General features: G+C 37.0%; 2 protein-coding genes across 5 annotated transcripts; one reads left to right on the top strand and one right to left on the bottom strand.

Annotated features, from left to right (window-relative positions):
• Positions 1–3790: 3790 nt before the first annotated feature.
• LOC121983235 (expansin-A11-like) lies at positions 3791–4803 on the bottom strand. Its single transcript, XM_042536190.1, has one exon. The coding sequence runs from the start codon at positions 4800–4802 to the stop codon at positions 3993–3995; it is 810 nt and encodes a 269-aa protein (XP_042392124.1). The 5' UTR covers position 4803; the 3' UTR covers positions 3791–3992.
• A 1161-nt stretch (positions 4804–5964) lies between these two features.
• Positions 5965–20781, top strand: LOC121981742. 4 transcript variants are annotated; one of them, XM_042534442.1, is made up of 19 exons: positions 5966–6093; positions 7827–7860; positions 7950–8023; positions 8823–8888; positions 9018–9089; positions 10644–10716; positions 12178–12215; positions 12292–12408; positions 14525–14644; positions 14734–14814; positions 14898–14966; positions 16665–16742; positions 16919–17074; positions 19273–19383; positions 19529–19597; positions 19683–19745; positions 19850–19980; positions 20254–20583; positions 20654–20781. In XM_042534442.1, the coding sequence occupies exons 1-18, from the start codon at positions 6088–6090 to the stop codon at positions 20558–20560; spliced, it is 1665 nt and encodes a 554-aa protein (XP_042390376.1). In that variant the 5' UTR covers positions 5966–6087; the 3' UTR covers positions 20561–20583; positions 20654–20781. The 4 variants fall into 4 exon arrangements, with proteins under 4 accessions (XP_042390377.1, XP_042390376.1, XP_042390375.1 ...); XM_042534443.1 differs by having other exon boundaries at positions 5965–6093; positions 20260–20781; XM_042534441.1 differs by having other exon boundaries at positions 20254–20781.
• The last annotated feature ends 22 nt before the right edge of the window (positions 20782–20803 follow it).

Raw genomic sequence — 20803 nt, 5'->3', positions numbered from 1 at the left:
ATTCAATTCTATTATTCACTAATCCATTCAAAACATAGGAATTGAATTCAATTCCTGTCATAATTCAATTCCTAATGGAATTCAATTCAATTCCTTCACTTAAGTTGTTTCAAACATGGTGTTAACAACTCATCATTATTAACAAGTTAATGAGTTTCATACATATAACCCACATCGAATAACACGTAAATCTGTAATCAAGATACCAATTAGACCATTTTATTGGGTTGATCCACAACGGCATATCTACATGTTGTTAAATAACATGCAAGCCCGCAAATATGAGAAATTAGACCCAATAACACATATCATCATTTAGCTATTACTAATTTTTCCTGGATCGCAAGTCATATGTATTGAACTAATTAAGGCATTGGTCATGACCTTAGAGATATATTAGAGGCTCAGAAATGTCCCGTTGATTCAACAAGTAGTTACGTTGCTACTCCTCATGGGAACTCGTGGGCTTTTGTAGTGATATATAATTCATCGATGAGAGGGGTAGTTGGGATTGCCCAGATTCAAACACCTCATCAACTAGCAGAAAGAAGACCATTGAGAATGGAAGATGGCCGGGTGGATGTGCTGATCTAGAACTTGTCAAGAAATGAGTTTTACATGACAATCTGCCTACAAGTGGCTCATGGTCGAAGCGAGTAGGCTGGAGAAGAGACCAGAGAAGCTGTGAAGAAGAGTTTCGAGCAGCCCCTGGATCAGAGGCAATCAAAATGTTCATTTGGAAGACCTTAATTAATTAATGGCCTGCTTACAAATTTTGAAAGATGGAGCAATATTAATAGTTGTCAATGGCGCTTCGAGGTGAATTCTTCTGCCATGCAACCTTAATTAACTGAACGAGTGCAGTGGAATAGGCTCGATCCAAACTTCTAGCCACCCTTTAATTAAGCCTGAGATCTAGATTTTATCCATTGGAGATGAGGTTAGAATAGTCTTGAACATATATCATGCAAAATGACCTTGTAGACAATCTAGTCACAAAGCCAAAGGGAGTATGATTTTTGCTTATTCTCATGTGCTTGTTTTGGTTTCTTCGACTAGCCTGATGGTTTCAGGTTGGTTGAATCATTAAGGCCACGGATGATTTGTGTTTCCTTAGACGCACTCGAGCGGTCGAGCCGACTGTAGCTTTTGGCATGGAATTGTAGTGCCTAAGCCTAGAGGTTGCTTGGATCGAAGGGATCGGATGATCACTTTCAAGTCTTGCCTCGTGCGTGCACAGCTATTAGCTCAGACACTATCTAGTTCGGTAGATAGGTGTCGAGATTGAGATGCCAAAGATTTGTAAATGGCACCCCTAGTGGGCATGTCATCTACTACTATATGATCCTCCAATCCTTAAAAAAAAAAGAAAAATAGAAATCTAATGTCAAATTTTGAGTGAGATAAGAATTTTTATAACATATATATGTTCCTTATAAAATATTTATCTATATTTTTTTTTCAAAAAATTGTAACAAAAAGATTGAAGAATATATATATATATATATATATATATATATATATATATATATATATATATATATATATATATATATATATATATATATGAAGGAGGAGTCCATCCGGCAAGGGTCGATTGTTACGATGAAGGTCAGAGTCAAGGTGGTCAATATTCAAGTATCATATGCCCAAACGGAGGATAATTGCATTGGTCGATTGAGCGATTAGGCCCTCGATTGGGAGACGAAGGCTCCGGTCCGACCGCACCTTTGACTCGGGAAGATGTCAAACGACCGATGTTAATGAAGTGTTGTTGGACGACAGGAGGAGAAGGAGGAGGAGACGATCGATATGCAGAATCTTGGCTGTCAAGGCCGTCTCCAGAAAATTGGAGGCCCTAGGCTAATTGGAGACTATCAATGCCGAACTAGTGGACTGATGGGATTCAAGATTGGAGACTTGTCGGCGTAGCGATGAGGCGAAAGATAGGGTAGAAAATTAGAGATAGGGTTGTATGAGAGAGAATAAAAGAATTGAAAAGGAAAAAGTGAATCGGCTTTTTTTCACTCAAATTGATTTTTAATGGTCGAACATAATAGATTGTGGACGCAAAAAGTTTAGTCAAGATGTGTCTCATGGTCCATGCGCAATTATAAAATAGGTGGAATGTTATAACTAACAAGGTAAGGATAAATATAAGATACGAAGTAAAAATATTATGTTAAAGAATGAGGATAAATTTGAACAATTTCAAATCGTGAATTGATTAAAATTAATAAAAAGAGATATTAATAATAAAAAAAGGCTCGTTTAATAAAATATTTTTTGGTCTATCAACAAAATTGATCCATTATCAAATTTAATAAAACCCTCAAATATAAATATAAAATCTCGGAAGCTTCCACTATCACATGAAAGATATGCTCGGCTTGTTAAGATATTGTATCAGAGACATTTTATTGACAAGTATTTTCAGGGGAAACTTCGAGAAGCGTGCTCGTTTGAGAAAGTGTGTGCACATGCTACAGGAGCTCTATATAAAATGGAGTCCAAGCATCGACGGAAGTACACGAGATATACTATTTGCGCTACAGTCTTCATTCTTGTTGCTCCGCCTTCTACATCATTGTCGGTGATTGACTTGAGCGTCGGAGGGCCATCGTCGGAGACTCCTTCCCTGACTCGACACTGACGTCATCTGTTTTGTAGGACAGAGTGAAGTCTACGAGCGGTCAACGAGGTATCACATCTCCAGCTTTCCATCTCATCGACTTTCGGACAGGATGAATGGACCGGATGAATATATATCTTCACAATAAGCTTTGTTTTTTTATTAAATTTTAATTCCATTATTTACTTTATAACTTTGGTTTATCTTTATAATTAAGAAACCTATCAAGTAGGTTTTAAAGTAATTAATGTATCATAGACTTTGTTTTATTTATTTTCTCCTAAAAAACTTGCTAGATTTTTGACCCTTTAGCTAAAGCGGCACGCAAATGGAAAAAACCACTCAAACTTTGATTAGCGATTTTGTCCTCAAGAGAAAAAAAAAAACAATCCATTAGGATTTTCTCCCCTTAATTAAAGGCGTGATGAAGAGACAATGGTCACATGGTCAGAGCCCCGTGTTTTTTCCGTTCCTTCTAATACTTCTTTTATCAGTTCTTCATCTAAAATGTGAAAAAAAAACATTAAAAAAATATTTTACAGGAAGTTAAAGACCTAATCATGCGATCAACATGATCCCCTTTTTTCATTAAAAGAAGTATTATTTTTCTTCGATAATAATTCAGTATTGTTCATCCTCAACCGACAGTAGTGTCAGGGCCTGGAGAAAAGGCAGGCGCCACATGCGTTGGGGCCTCCCCCGCTTTGATTTTCTGTCTTCTTTCAACCGCTTTGATGCTGCCGTTGTTGTTGACTTCCATGGCGCCGCTCTTCCCATGTGCTCTCCAACTAGCCTCTTCCTCAATCTCTAAAGTTTCTCCGTCTCATCACCATCTTCTCCTCCTCCTGAATTTGGTGAAACATTCCACTTTAATCATTTAGCTAAACAACAACGTAACGCTGAGCCATTCGAGTAAATTAATTAAGCTGAATTGCCGTTGATCGAGGAGTGGGAGAAGAAATTTGCTGCATTGAGAAGAAGTCTCGACAGAGTAGAATACATGTTTGCCCTCTTATGAAATCACATGCAATAGGTTTGCATGTAGATCTGTTTCATGAAGTATGATCCAGCTCAAGAATTGGACTTTGGGTTGGAGAGCCAGAGCTTTCACCAGTGAGTAGGCCTGATCAGTAGTAACATGCGTGGTCACTCGATCAATAAATATTAATGATTCATGATCTCACGTACTTTTATATATCAATATAACTGTCAACATTTCAATTCTCTCTTAGACAACACAAGTGTCTTGTCTAAGGATACATTTGCACTGTAAACAGTTTAAACTGCTAGTAGTGGCATGATAACTGCCATATTTAATTATAGTAATTAAGAGGTTGTTTAATTCCCTTAATTAATTAGTTTAAAATTGTCCGCCTTCAAAGATTTGGCCGAACTGCCAGTGCGCCGGCGCGACGTTGTCCGACACTACTACTTTGCCGTCGCCGGTGGTCACCTGGAAGGACAGAGCCTGTCCCATCAGCTCCGGCGTCTTCGTGATCTGCCAGTTCTGCCCCCACTCCCTCTCCATCGGCCTCCACGAGCCGCTGCCGGACGACCCCCGCACGGACACAGACGCCACGTCGCCGGAACCGCCGACGTTGTAGACGAGAACCAGGATCCACCACGGGTTCCCCTTGATCTGGAACTTGATCCCGCCGGCCTTCGCGCACGGCACCCGCCGGAACTGGATCGGGATGCTCCCCGCGTACGGCGTCGTCGCGATCCTCGTGTACATCGCCTCCGACATGTCGAAGTGCTTCCGGGGCGGCTGGCAGAGCCCGCCGCCGGGGAGCTTCGGGTCCGGCGGGCAGAGGCTGGTGACGGTCACATGGATGCTGCTCCCCTGCCGGCACCCCCGCGTGTCGTTGAAGCACCGCACCTCGTAGCACGCGCCGCAGGTCTCGTAGTTGTTGAAGAGCACGCCGGAGACGGCGGTGTTGGCCAGGCCGTACCCCTGCGTGAACAGGTCGCCGTAGCCGCAGTCGCCGCCCATGGTGGCCTTGCCGGACATGTCGCCGTAGAACGTGGCGTCTGCGACGTCCCATCCGCCACTCGCCGCCGCGGTCGAGGCCGCGAGAGCCACCACCGAGATCACTGCAGCCAGAGCGAACGCATGCATCGGGGTCGCCATTGCCATCTCCGGTCTGCTCCGCTCGCCAAGCGCTTGCATTTATAACACTTCAACGGAAGCGAGTAAATCAATAATTAATTATTAGGACGTTGCAAAAACATTAAAAACGCAACCAACTTAATTACCCACCTGCTTTTGTGATCAATAACTATATTTAATTGTATTAATAATTACAAAACACCGACCATGCAAGTATACAATCTCGAACTAATCCTCTAGTTTGGCTGCCTTCCTGCCTGATTCTCCACTCGATAAATACGAAAGTACATCCAATATTCGGTTTTTCTAATCGATTATATTACACCAATCCGATCCCATAAAATTATTTCATCAGATATTAAGATAAATTGAGAGGTTCGCATTGAGAGGTACTCACGATAATCTATCCAAGAGGCTCACTTTCTTAGCTCTGTTATTGGTTAGAGAAAAAATCTTCTATAATTTATCATAGCTTAGATGTTTGAGATTCGTATTTGAAGATCTAACCACTACATCATAGTCTCAAAGTGACACTTCCATTTTTTTAGTTGGCATATACATCTCACTTACGTCGATTAATTCTGAGATGACTAATTTCATTCATAAAAATTTTTCATTAGCCACTAAAATAAATCGAAAAGTACTTTTCGTAAATGATCCATCAGTCTAGTATTTTTAAGTCAATTATCTATTAAAATAAATTTATCTATTAATTCGTCAAAATAGAAAAGATATCCATCGATCCACCATTAAAAGGGTGCCAGCACTTCCAATTATTATTTTCTTTTTCGCTTACCCTTTGGAATTTAGATGAAGAGGTGTTGTATGAAACATGTGAGTTGAATTGTAGATTATAATTAACTTGAAAAAGGAGGTATTTTAAATATCCCTACCGGAAATATTCAGTTTAAACCTCACGATCAAGGCCACATGGATACGTAGCTTTTGGTCAATTCGTTGCTCCGCCGTTAGCGGCACAGCAGAGGGAGGCAAGCACTTGATACATATTGTGCTGGATCGCAACAGAGAGTAGGCAGTTCTCTCAATTGTTTTTCTTGGTCTTTAAAATTCACAATTAATTTGAATTCTCGAATGATTTCATAATTTTCTTTCTTTTTTTGCTTCGTAAAAAAAAAAATAGTTTCGTATTATTCAACCGATATGGATTATTTCGAATAAGAAAAAAAAAGTGGGCGGTCAAAATAAATTTCCGGTCTAATAATTGATTCAGTGGCAATATCGCAATTGAAGCCAACTTCTTTGCACACGTAATTTTTAATCGCCTGCCTGGTGGCGTTATCCTGCCACTGTCTAGGGTTCCTTGCTCCGGTAGTCTCCAAGGAAGATGAAGGTAATCGATTTCTAGAATCAAAATTTCGCGATTCTTTTGTTGTTTAGCATTCCTGTTTGGTTCCAGATTGATCTGTCGATTGCGTATTAGATATATTTTTTTTCCCTCCTTTTTTTGGACGGTTGAAGCTCCAAGTATTGAATCTGGTCGATCGAGTTGCAGTTTTGATGAAAAATCTATATACAATATATATTTTATGAAGGAACGCCCCCTTTCTAAAGCCTCTAAGGCAAGGTGTAATTAAGTATAATACAGTGCTGTAGTTTACTTATATGCTTGTGCCATAAGCGAAGAATGCAGAAGTGAGATTGGTGTGGATGTTGGGAAATTTCAATTCAGCTGATCCACAAAGCATGGTAATTTTGTGGCATGTGAGTTTGTTATTGTTCAAGGCCAGTGCTCATGTGGTGCAGATTCCTCCAAGATACTGAAGGAAAACCAGATTGTGTTAGTTTCTCTGCAAGAGTCTTGCTGGTTGGTATGTAACTAGCAAAAGGTAGAGAGGGGATAAGATAGGCCCTGCTAAGGCACACTGATGCTCAAGTTAGTATTGCTCCAAGAATGGAGAGAGCTGTGGAAGGGCCTACCTGTCTGCTTGCTATTGTTGGCACTCATACGGACCCTATGGGTGGGTCTCACTTAATGGGAGTGCAAAGGCAGTGTCTTTCCGCAGGCAAGAGTGTGATGATACTATGCCTACCTGGTTGGAGCACTGTGGTGGTGTGTCTCCTTGAGCAAGTCTAATGGTTGCTCATAGATAATACCTTGTAGATAGATAGATAGATAGATAACTGAATCTTATGGAGTGTCAAAGCCCTTGTGTTTCCTCCTGTGCAGGTGTTCAATCTCAAATCCACCTAGGAAAAAATGGAGGAAGCTGACTGATAGAGCTGCTGTGGACATTAAATCCCAACTACTGATAAGGCCCATGTCCCTCCCGGAGTGGGACTTCATACTATGTCTGTCATGTGGCTGACCCAGGTGCTGATAGAATGAACATTGGCTACTAAGCTCTCCCATTACACTGAATGCGAGATGGAGGGCTGATGCATTTCCTTATTGAAGTCCTGATAAGGAGTTACTTTGAAATTTGAGGACAACTGAGTCATTTTATCGCTGATGGACAAATTAGATTCTAGCCCTTCCATAGGCATGGGGCACGATCCTTGTCAGTTTCCTTCATTTGTTTTTAGTTGGCACAGGTATCCAGCTCTTTAAACCAACTAATTCTGAGTGACCAGCCTAGTCCCACAGAAGTTTTTCACCGATCACTAAGGTAAATAAGGAAGTGCTCATGAAAGCCCATCCAGATGGCCAACGTTCTTAGGCCCGCTTCTCACTAGTGGAAAAATACCCTGCAGTGCGCCACAATTGAAATTCGAACCTTAGATCCCTTGGTTATCCGTTGAAAGGCCTAACCATTGTACCATTGTCCCGGGGCAAAAACAGAGTTCTATAGTTATCTTCACTTGTGACCTTCCTTTTGGTGGACTAAATGACGTTATTATGCTGTAGCATCTATATGAAGGATCGTTGGTCATCCTGAAATAGAATAAAAATTTGTTTTTCTACTTAGTTAATTCTTTGTTCCGTGTTTCTTAAAATAGCTTGTTTAAACATGAACTACTTATTGGTTTGGAGTGTAAGACTTCAGTTGGGTGTCATGATGATTAGAATTTCTGATGTTCAAAATAATAAGATAACTATACTTATCCATTGGTTTGTTTGCACAGGGGAAGGCCATATCTGGTGAATTTTTGACACAAGGTATTCTTAGTTTTTCAACGCCATTTTTTTTTTCAATTTTTTTTTTCCATGCCAAACTCTTGGATGTTGTTGCCATTTTTGCCCCATAGAACACCATGTTAAAGGGTCAGAGATCTTTATTGGTGGCTTGTCTCGTTCTGTAACAGAAAGCGATATACATGAGGTAAACTAGTCTTTGCAATATTAGCTGTTATTTTTTATATTTTTGAACAAATTTGACTTGCATGCTCAATATGGATGGCAGATCATGTACACCAAAAATGTAGAACATCTAATCAAGTAACAATAATCATTCCTGTAATGAAGTAGAACTTTACCAACTCTGGGAGTGAACCTCAGCCAAATAAGCTCTTGCATCATAGACTTTCTTCATGTCTAGTTCTTTCAGTGCAGGAGATGGTTGCTAGATGTTAAACATATTTTTTATAGTTATTTAAAAGGTTTAAGTAAAAAATGGTTGGGTTTTACCTGTTCTCAGAAAGCAACCATTGGTTATCTTATCATTACAAGTATATATTTTTTTTTCTTTATTGTTCTGATACTTCATGTGACTTTGCGGGCTTTTCTTTGTTTCCATGGTGAATTTGGTTAGCAGTTTTAAGAGGAACTAGAAAGATCTTTGAGGTTCTAGCTAAGTTACTCTATTTAATACTTTGTATTGTGCTCTTTTAATATGTTTTATAAAGTGAAATTTTACTCACAACTATCTTCTTTAGTGAGCATAATCAAACTGTATTAGAAAAAGTATGGTCTTATTAATATTTTATGTTCATCTTCATGTGCTTTTGATTTACTTTCAAGTATTTCATGAAAATTTACACCCAATGAAATCTTACCTTTTTTCTGATTTGATGGTTGTTAGTATCTCTTTTAAATGCATTATTGGAAATTAATTCTCTCCTTGAAGAGATCTTGTCTATACATATTATAGTGGCATTACTGGTTTCTGGTTTCTGATGCAGCTCTTTTCCCCTTATGGAATGATAATTGAGTTAAGGATGATGAAGGATCAAGATGGTAACTCAAAGGTCATGACTTCTTTTGAATGATTTTCTTTTATATTTGCATTGGGGAAGCTTTCTTTCACAAAGACTGAATCAATTCAAAATTTTGCTTCTTGGATAGCATTCTGTTGATAAACATGTTTTCCTACTCAGGGTTTTTGTTTTGTTCGATTTGGTCAAAAGGAATCAGCTTCCAGAGCCATTAGGGAGAAGGATGGTTTTGTGGTAAATTTTAGCATGTATATGGTTTATATGCATGATGCACTTCTTTATGCTATCTAATGATCCTGATAGAATCCGGCTTGTCCTTATATTTCTTTATTGCATTGCAACCTGTAGGCCATTTTGCAGTTACTCTTGTTTTGCTCAAGAACTTATCCTCAATCTGTTTTTTCTAAATATTCACCTCGATCTAGCTTTTTGTGCATACAGTTACTACATCATATTATGGTCAATCTTATCCCCCTTAGGCAAGATTTCAAAAAGCCTATGCAAGATATGTGCAGTCAAGCAAATATATAGTGCACATGTGCACACACAAGGCGTCTATATTTAAAAATATTTAAAACTATTTGTATTAATAGTACATGACAATATGTGCAATAGAATATTTATACATACTCCAATATAAAATTTTAGTTCCAACACATAATATTTCAAATAATTCAATCGAGCTAATATATGTTAACTAGAATTCTCCATCTATCACATTACCTATCAAATTAATCAACCTAGCGATTGATATATGACAATTTTTTTTATATTTACTACATAACTTATAATAAAAAAAGTATAATAATAGTAGTAGTAATGATAATAAAATGTTTAACACTTACAATAACAAGCACTTATCTCATCAAACAATAAATTTTTTGTACACAAGCTTCTTAAATATTGATCCTCTATAAGAGTTATCTAACCAAATATGGCATTGTACTTCTCATCATATTTATTCCACACTCTTCTTCATAATTTTTATTATATTAAGGGCTACAAGCCTGTTTAATTAAACCACCTTTTGTTTGATTATATTTAGCTTTATTCATGCTCACCTAAGGACTTAACTATATATGCAACTCGCATAATAGCTCGCCTAGACCGCATGTTAGTGCATCTATACCTCATATTTTTGACCATCTAGTTCACAATTCAACATGTTTTGTCCCCATATTTGGATGTGCAATACCTTCTTTTCACTGCTTACACGTGGGACCATAGTCCTAGGCTCTTCCTTACTGCAAAAGGCTCTTAATGTCTGGATGCTGGACATTAGAGTTGTTCAATGTCATTTTCATGCAGTGACAACAAATTATGTTTGGTATAAGTGCTTCCTTGTGCACTGATGCAACTTGGAAGAACATGACCGCCAAATGTAGAGTGTTAGTACATGATCAATCAACAAGATTTGAAAGCAGAACATCATATGCTAGTTGATGATCCATTGTAATTCAGCATGCAATAAGAGGTTCTTATCCTATTCATTTTCTTTGTTAACCACTAGCTGTCTTCCCTTGATTTCTTGAATGTATACATCACATTTTCATTTATTTGATGGAAATAATCACTATCCTCATAGTAACTGGTTATTCTTGCTTCCTGGCAAGCTTGCATTTCAAGTGAGGCTGATAGCTATAGTGTCTCTCTCTCTCTCTCTCTATATATATATATTTGGCAGCATTGGTTCAACAATTTTGGTATAACTTCTTTGAACATCTGCTATTAGATTGATGTAGCTGTTGGTTCTTTTACAATATCATTTTCTTTCTTTTCCTGTTTCAGCTCCATGGGAAGAGTATGGGTGTTGATTTTTCTTCAGATCAAGATTCACTGTTCTTTGGGAATCTCCGTAAAGGTACAATACATCTTGATGTTTTGACATATATTTCCAATTACATCAAGCATCTATGGTAACATGTGACTCTGATGCCTTAAATGTTAAATTATTAATGTTCATGCATCTTTGAGAATATATAATGAAGAATCACCCTCTGTTGATACTATCCTGTTTTCTACATTGGAGGGAACAAATAAGACATGGTGTTGCCAACTCTTTGTGATGACATTTTCATTCTTTTCTCTAGTTTTCTTTTTCTTTGAAATGGGAAAAACAAGGTGTGAACAAATGGTTCAAGTCATAAACATCCAAAATTTATCCACTTATTAGTTTATTGAGCTTGTTTTGAGCAATCAATCAGATTGGTAAGGATCATCTGTTACCATTTATAGTTCTCTCAATGCTTGTATCTCTGGCTGAATGCAAATGAAGGAGATCACTGCCTTCTGATATCTTTTTTCTTCCTTGTTTTTGTGCCCCTCCAAATTTCTTTTGTGCTAGTATTTCTTTCTGGCATGGCATTGTGCTTTGCTGGATATAATGAACATAGTACATTCTTTGTGACTTGACTTACCACATGATTTAATGTTATCTTAAGGCCATAGTTGTAAATAGTGAACCTTATGAGTTCTGGTTTGCAGGTTGAATCAGTTGTTCGAGCTGCATGCCAACTCAAATATTAACCTGATCCAGTCTGTTGGTTAGACTGACATAGGTCAATTGGTTAATCTGTGAATCATTGATTTTATTCATAAATTATACATATATGTAATGACAACTTGATTTGACACATGAATTGGCCTCTAGAGGCTGATAGTGTCAAGCAGCATGGAGGATAGGAGCATGAGAGATTAAGAGATGAAATACAGGATGATATTTATAGTGTTGTTCCACCAAAATGCAAAAAAGTCTAATTAATTAGTTTTATCAAATTTCCAGTATACCCTTTATGCCATCATTTTTATTGAGGTGTAATTGACATTTTAGACTTCATAAAAAAAATTGCCACTGTTTTTGAACACCTGCTTGGGCTTGCCCCTTTAAAAATAAAAAATAAAAAATAAAAAATAAAACATCTGTTAAACCAATTTTCTCTAGTAGTCACTGTTTCTTTTGTTTATCCAATCGATGAGTGAAAGTGACCAAATCAACCGCTGGTATGGTCCTTTTTTATAACTATGGTTAAGGCTCTCTTCCTTTTTAAAGGAGAATTATGAGATGTGACTGATAGGTCAGTGTTCTCCTAATTATTTTTTTTAGTGTGTTATCAGGTTCTATCTTTTATGCAATTTCTAGGGTTATCATGCCATACCACTGAAATTAGATGTCCAAACTTGGAAGCTGATATGGGAACCTGTTTTATGCTAAGCGATGGAATTCTTTTCTCTACCTATTAGATTAGATCTTTGTTGCTAAGATGCATCATTGGTCCTGCAATTTGCAGCTGAATTTATTTATTTTTTCTCTTGTTCACTTCAGACTGGAGCTTGGAAGAATTTGAAAAACTTGTTCACCAGGTACAATGGCCATGCCAAGTTTTTTTTTGCTGCACTCACTGGTTGTTGCTTTAACCACTTTGCTTATCTGAACTAGGCATTTAAAGATGTTATCTCAGTGAACCTCCCAATGTCCCCAATTGCTGGAGATTCTATGGCAGGGAAAAGGAGACTGAATCGCGGATTTGCTTTTGTGCATTTCTCTTCTCATGCTGTAAGATGTTGAATAATACAATATGAAGTTTCTAAGTTTACATGCATTTTGTGCTAATTTAAATCGTACTCTTAAGTCTTAACAGTCCTACACAACTTATTCTATACATTTTCTTAAATATTTTCTTCTTTGTGCTCACTTTTATCAGTAGTTGGCTTAGAAGTGAAGAATTTTTATAAGCTACGTTCTGTGACATCATTACATTATTTATTTTGCAGGTCTTCAAAAATGGTCCCTACTTGTTAAAGTACTTTATTTTTTTATTTGTTTTTCTTCTTTCTTCTACTTTTCAAACGACCTTGAGAGATGAGAATTCAAATAGATGCCATTGATGAAGGGAGATTGATTACTGCTCATTCCTTGTTATTCTTATCATTGTCTTAGTTCTACTGGGATACTGGAGTTGCTATCATTTAACTGCCAATTTTGCTCTAAACATGTTGCAAGATGATCAAGAACCCATCCTGATTGCGGAGTTGCAGAGCATTAGATTTTCATATCTTCTTTATGCAAAATATCGAATTCACCAAGTTCTTGACCATTATGCCCATAAATGAAGTTGTCAACATTTTTATTATCATTCAACTCCCTGTAGAGGATGCTTCGAAAAACTTGTTGGTTATCTGTTGCATGGACATCAGAGGTGCTCTGATACAGATAGGTGGTGCTGACAACTTGAACTTGGGATCCATTTGCAGATCTACTGAATACTCCTACCCTAATGTATCTTTGATCATTGTAACTTTGCTTGGCTCATGTATGATATCATGTGATCAATTTTTTTCTTCACTTTTCTCTTATTATTGCTAAAATGCCCCAGTTAGGTGATGTAAAACTATAACAAATACGCACATCAAACGAGGAAGAGGATGACCAAAAAAGACAGGCAACAATAAAATAAAATAAATTTAAAGTGTAGATGATGATATAGTAGGGGATAGGGCCCAATGGCGTAGAAAAATCTATATAGCCGACCCCATCTAGTGAGATAAGACTTGGTTGTTGTTGTTATCTCTTATTATTGCTAAATCACTGCTGGATAACTCTATATAATCAATGTGAGCTAGCTATGCCAAACATTAAGAACTTAAAACATTTATATAACAATTGGCTTGTACCCAGCTAAATCTCCAAGTGTTGATTTATGATCAGTAGATATTATATCACCCATATTATGAGGATCTACGATATCAGATCAACTACAAATTGGTCAGTTCCAGTTATTTTCAAAATTTATCAGATAAGATGCATGAGGAAGTTAGCTTTGATTATTTAACGCTTAATGATCTTAGAATTTTTTGTTGAAATCTCCTTTGTACTAATGTGAGGACCATCCAAATATTTGACCTTCTACATGATATCCACAGTGCTATCTATCTATATCTAACTGTCAAACATCAGGGCATTTGTTGCTGTTTGAGAATCCTGTTGCTTGTATCTCATTGTATTGGATGGCATATGTGATTCCTATTCAGTTCACTCTCCCGTGACTGATCAAATCTTCGACGAAGTCATTTTTAAAATCCTTGTTCTAGAGTTGGCTCATCTGGTACACTACTATTGCTGACCATGCACAAAAGTTCCATCTCTTAATTAACTAAGAAGATCACAGAAAGGTGCCTGCTACTAAGACTGTCAATACCTTGAAAATTGTAGTTTGGAATTGGATTCGAAACCGCTCACCGAAATGGATGCTTGCTTGCAGCTGCATGTTATCTCTTCCACATCTTGTGAGATTGTCAAATTTTTAGCCTGAATGTGGTTGTTGAATCCATTTCTATTGTTAGATCCTGCTTCTTTCTTTGTCAAATCAGAAGATTCTAAGTATGACCTCAAACTTTGGTTATTTTCTGATCTTTTCTATGGTCTGAATAATCTGGACTGGTAAAGTTACTCCTATTCTTCTGCAACCATTGGCTATCTCAATCTGAATGACTGGTCATTGTTATCTTTATCTTCAATATTTTAAAAGATCAGATGCATTTGCCTGCCCTTTGATCTATCTGATCTTGATCATATATCCTGTCATCTTATTTGAAACGACTACCAAATCCATTTTCATATCGCCTTACATCATAGGCATTCTGATCATCTGCTTAAAAAAATATCATCACAGGCCGCAGCACGAGCACATCGCATTGGATCAAAACCGGATTTTCTTCTTGATGGTAATTGGCATCCTGTAATAGATTGGGTTGAGAAGGATCCTGAAATCGATCCTGAAGAGCTAGCAAAGGTGTTAACTGTTCCACTTCTGCATAAAGTCTGCATCATTGTTGATCTTCCATTTAGCATCTAATCTAAGATTTGCCATTTCTATTCCAGATTAAGACTGCTTATGTCGGAAACCTTCCAAAAGATGCTGATGAAGATTACCTAAGGAAGATGTTTGATCCACTAGGAAAGGTGCACCATGATATTTCCAAAGTGCAATTTGATACTTATTTGAAGACTAAATTTCATTTATCCTTTTGTGCTTGTATTTTAAGATTGAGAAGGTTGCAGTTTCACGAAAAGGCCCCTACCCAGTCGGATTTGTCCACTTTGCTAGACGCTTAGTGAGTATACTTTCATTTTAAAGTACACACCAATGGTTTTGATTGTTTTTGTTACTTTCGGTTTGTAATATCATAATTTCACTTGTTACAAACATAAATCCAAAAGGTTGTCAAAATTGGTTTCATGAATTTTTGAATGGAATCCTATATTTCAGTTAAAAAATTATAAAATTGGTTAAAAAATTTCTATTTTGAAATAGTTTTTCCATCCTAACATATATAGAATAATGTGATAAATTGTTTAATAGCACAATAAGATCAATAGAGCAAGTTGATCCTGATTTCTAACAAAAAGGTTTACTCCTAAATAAAGGTAATAAAACACTTTCTATTCCTTTTATTTTATAATTGAAATGAGTGGACAACAATAGATTTGGTTGTTGTCTCTTTTGGTACTAGACAGTTCGGCTAGACTCTTGGTGCCAATTATGCTTCTTGCTAGTATTGACGCAGTTGAAGAGAGGAGAGGAAGATAATGGTGATGCTCATGAAGAGATTAAGGTGACAAGTATCATATGCAAAGAATTACTTTAGTCACCCTTATTGTTTTTCTAATTCTCGTTTCTAAGAGACTGTGTGCTTCTCATGCATCATTAAGATGTTGACTCCACCTTCTTTGTTGAATCTGATTCTCCATGCTGCAAAAGTTCTTCAATCTCTCTTCAATCATGCAGCAAAAGATTTAACCTTTTCCTTTCTCTTTATGATGGGTTGAGTTTGATATGCTGAGGTTAATCTAGAGAGAAGCTAGATTTAATTGAGGTTTTAAAAGGCCTTTTCCATACGGCAGGCAGTCATTGACTGCATAGCATATATGCTGTATGCAGGGGCAATGTGTTGTCAACATTAAAAAATATTTATATTGATGGAAAGGCAAAACATAACTAATATAATTATTCGTTAATGCATATTAGTCAATTAAAACACGTTCATAAGTGAGCAAGTTATACATAAAACAGATACACTTTGTAATTCCACATTACGAGAAGACCTGACATAATAATGTAGTAAGGAAATTGTACACACTCAAATTTAATTATAACTGAACTAGTTATATATAAACAATTCAGTTAATAATTTCAATTTCAAGAAAATGCATAACAAACAATGTATAACATCTATAGTGTATCACTTGCAAAACAAATTTTGAAAATGACATGGATAAGTTACATGATACCACGTAAAAAAACATAGTTTTGAGTTTTGCAATCACAATAATTAGTCATCCTAAGAGGACAAAGATCTTCAAAAGAGATTTTTAACCTGCATATACTATCAATTTGAACTGCTTAATCAACTTTTTAGACCACCTGCAGGGGTCTGCATATTGCATATGTGATGCAATCTCCTCTCCAAACTGCTTCGGAGGCCACATATGCAGCCAGCTAGATCACCTCTTAAAACACTATTAAAAAATTAATGGGCTTGATGAAATATCTAATTGGAATTTGATTTTTTTTTATTCCTATATATGAATATGGTTTTAGATACCAAACTCTTGTATCATGTATCATATTATACCAATTGCAAATCATATGAATATCTACTATTTGGTTCATGTGCCAGTTGAATATGTTTGCTTTAGAAAATTGTCTTAAAATTTAACACAAACAATATTTACCTGATTCATTTTTTGAGCTGCACTCGTTTCAACTTGTTGATTTTAGTATGTTTTGACTATTAATAGTTGCCCTCCAGGATCTGGATTATGCAATCAGGGAAATGGATGGGCAAATAGTACAGGGACCCTATAGAGGGCCAAAGTTCAAAATCCAGGTGTACAACTAATAGCTGGTTTTACTTTGTTTTCATTGATTATTTCCCGAACCTTCTCAATTTACTTATCTATTATATATATATATATATATATAATTATTTTTATTGCTGTTGAAGATTACCCTTTATCTATGTCAGAATTTTTTCAGCAAACTCAGCATGTGCTCCTGCTGTAGGTTGCAGTTGCAAGGCCTGTCGTGATGGGGAAACGTCCTCGCGTTGAGCTGAAAAGTAAATCTCCTAGTGAGGCTGGAGTTCTACCTCATTCATATGAAGACCTCACTTCAGATTCATTTGAACGTAAATCAAAGGCACTTAGACTTACTAACCAGGTAGGGGCCTTTTTTTGGATATGCCTATTGATTTTGCATTCACAAACATCATCAAATTTACTACACACCGGTATATCTAATGCTGTTTGTTGTATATGTTTTTGCCTTGGTACAACTATTAGTATGGTAAGCTTTCTAACCAATCAAGAAATGTAACTGTTACACATGCAAAAAAAAAATTGATCCATCAAATTTTGGTTAGCAGTTAGAGTGTTTTCAGTTTAATCTACGAGAAGATAATTTAAAATGAAAAATTAAACTAATAATACCACTCACCATCAACTTTTTGACAACCTCATATGGTAGAATTTGTTTTTTACACATAAGATGCAAGTCTTCCCCAGAAACAAGAAAATATTACTACCAAAGATATTGGGAAATGAAAAATTCAATCAAGGAAGACTAAAACTTTGATCACTCAATTAAGATAAACTCATCAAGAGTTTCAGTGCCTACCAAACCCTAGCATGTATTTTGATTCTCAATTACCTTGATCACATGAACATAGACCTACACATGATTAGGAGGCATCACAGAAACATATTAAAGTAAAAGCCCTAACCCTACCTCTAGCTTTGATGAACATGACAGCATATTATGTCCTTGTATGCATACACTTTGAATGCTTTTGCAAAATATCCTCCACGAGACTTCATCTTGCACTGCAATGCCATCAAGTATTATGAGAAAACGTTGTATTGATGCTTATTATCTTGGCTTTCCAACCAAAATAGAAAAATTGGTCTAGTATTGAATATGGAGGATTTGTATCTTACCAAGGAATATCTGAACTTCATCTTTGTCTGCTGATTTTCTTACTAAACACGCTCCTTCAATTTTGGTGCTTGTACTCCACTCTGGAACACAATCAACTTCTTAAACTTATGGCCGGTATGTGGAGATTATTAACTTCCTCTCGAAGCTCTCATCAATATCTGGTTCATTGTTAAGGAGTCTAGGATATAGATAAAAATTGAAAAGCTATGTCAAATGACACTAGACAAGTTCTCTGAAGTTCAATATCAAGAATTAGAGTGAACTTCTTAATGACTTTTCCTCATTTGATCACTTCACACTTTCCTTGACTTTGGAGGACTTAATGATGGTTTTCAATCTCCCACTTGACAGGCTTGAGTCTTTCTTGTTGGAGAGAATGATGCAAACTATTATTAGAGTTTATACAAAATGGGTTGAAACAAGTGGAAGCAAGAATTCTCTTCCTCCACATCGCTCTTTGTGTGAGGGTTTGGTGATCACTTTTGTAAGGAATCTTTTCATGAGTTGCTCTGGAATGATTTAGAAAAACTTGAACAATTTCAGGCAATCTAGATAAAAGTTGTAGAATAGCTTCGCTTAGCCAGCCATCTTCTCTTCTTTTTCTTCTTCATCTCCTTCCTCCCATTTTAATTTTCCACCATCACGATGCATTGATACTGCGGCACGACATCCAGTTCACTACAGCGAATTTGCAGTTTACTGATGCTAAATTATCACAGTGCTTATGCTATTATGTGTCAGCATTCAAGATTAATGACGTTTAAATATGCGCATGTGGGCCATCAAAAAAATGTCTGTAATTGTGGCATTGGGATTTTTTACCAAGCAGAAAATAGCGTCGCTGCCACACGGGAAAAGCTTAGTAGCAATGATATGGCTCTTAGGTGGCCACGCGTAGTCTCCGTGTTGGCAAATGGTTGACACCTTGGATAATTTGTCAATGCTTTTAAAATCGTCTGTAAAAAATAACTAACAAAATAGTTTGCTATTGTGACTATATTTCACCCTAGCACTGAGATTTTATCTTGGGATGAGACTTACCTTGGTTGATCCACCACAAACCAATGAAATTACTGGTTGAGGCACATGGGATCCCTATTGGTGCTATATTAGGGGACCTTAGTTAATTGGGTACAAATTCACCAAGATGCCTAACATAAATTATATTTCTCGTATAGGCTCTGCAATTAGGTTTCTTCCCATTTTTTACTGTCCGACTTTGTTTTGGTTCTTGGGTAATTTTGTTGCACTTTATTTTTTATTCATCTATCTTATTTAAAAACTGGAAATAACAATTTTTTTCCTGTTCTACACTGAAATTACATTTGGAACATTTATAATTTTCTTTTTGAAGCCTATACTATCTTGATAATTTTCATCACCAGAATTTTTTCCTTTGCTTTTCCTGCTTGGGGTTTTAGGCCTATGATGATGGTGTGGGTCCATATGAGGCAACTGTCATCACCTTACCGGCAGCTGTTAAAGAACGCCTTCTTCGATTGTTTCGTCGGGGGATTGCTACTCGATTTGATGTGAGTCGACCGTTGAAACGAAATCTTCTAGCTTTATGAACCACTCACATGTTCATGAGGGGCTAAATTGGAAGTAAAAGCACAATCGCTTGCACACTTTTAGTTTTCTTTTTTCATTTACCAAAATCTTTTCATTTGTTGGCAGTTGGATCTTGGTTGCATCACAAGTTTGAAAGAGCTTCCTGGATCTTTAGCGACGGCTATTCTTGATCAGGTAAGCCCTGCTGTCTATTCTATCGTTTCAATTATTTCCTATACAGGCGGTTTCTTTTGTAATCTTGTTTGGCTGTGGTTGGCAGTTTATGATATCAGGTGCTGATAAGCGTGATAAGAGAGCATACTTTCTGTCATTGCTTTCTAAGGTTTTGTTTATCTCCCTCATGACCACAATGCTAGTAACCCCTCCTGTTTAATCCATTTTTATTCGACTGTTCAAACTGTATTGCAATTTTTTTTGCTGCAACAGGTGGACAGGTTTGCAAGAGGCAACCCACTGTACCAGACACAGAAGTCAATCGACTATTTGCCCGAAGAATCTGAGCTGACTAGTCTACCGGCTCCAGTTCTTTTAGAAGAAATTGATCATCCCAGCCCTAGGTGAGTTTATTTTGCGATTCTTTATGGTATGATAATCCAATAGCCAGAAACTATGCCTATAATGAAGTACTGGGTAACTATGCTTCTAGGTCTTGTTTCTCTTTGGTTTCGAGTTATTCGTCTGGCTTTATTTGCCTTGTAATGAATATCCATAGTTCATTGTGCTCTGGATTAGCGGTTTTAGGAACTCACTAAACTCTATTCATTACACCTCTCCTGGTTTGATCACTGATTAAGAATTCTAGGCAATCTTCTCATTGTTTTCCTTTCCAGGTACAGAATTTCACCACCAGCACGATACGCTTCTAACTCTTCACTTTATGATAGTCCACCGCGCTCTCGACAAAGTGTCGGAAGACTGATAGAAGCAGCGCCTTCATCATATAGCCGTCCAATCTCCCCAGCACGATATCGCTCTGCTGCAGGATCAAGCATTCGACTCGCCCCTGAGAAATATCCCGCTGAGCGTCGGCAAATAAGGTTTGATCCTTTCACCGGCGAGCCCTACAAGTTTGATCCATTCACAGGAGAGCTGATAGGGTCAGAACCGCGCAGCCGACATTCAGGGAGCTACTTCTGATCTCTCACGCAGTGCTGCTCAGTGTATGCCTCCTGTTAAATTCTTTAGATATATTATTGTTCAGTTTAACATTAAGTTATCCATTTTCTGCAGAATAATATTTGTGAGTGCCATAAAATTACATTCATTGAAATGCCTAATCTTACGCTGGAGGATACAAGATTGTATCATAATAGTCTGTTTTCAAAGGACCAAGAGTAATTGATTAAATTTGCTGGTGAGCCATCTGTACTTACGGATTTA

The sequence above is a fragment of the Zingiber officinale genome, chromosome 5A (assembly GCF_018446385.1).
Source record: "Zingiber officinale cultivar Zhangliang chromosome 5A, Zo_v1.1, whole genome shotgun sequence".
In the NCBI taxonomy this organism is placed as follows: Eukaryota; Viridiplantae; Streptophyta; class Magnoliopsida; order Zingiberales; family Zingiberaceae; genus Zingiber; species Zingiber officinale.
Note: the sequence above shows the minus strand (reverse complement) of the source record. Positions and strands in the feature narration are given on the sequence as shown.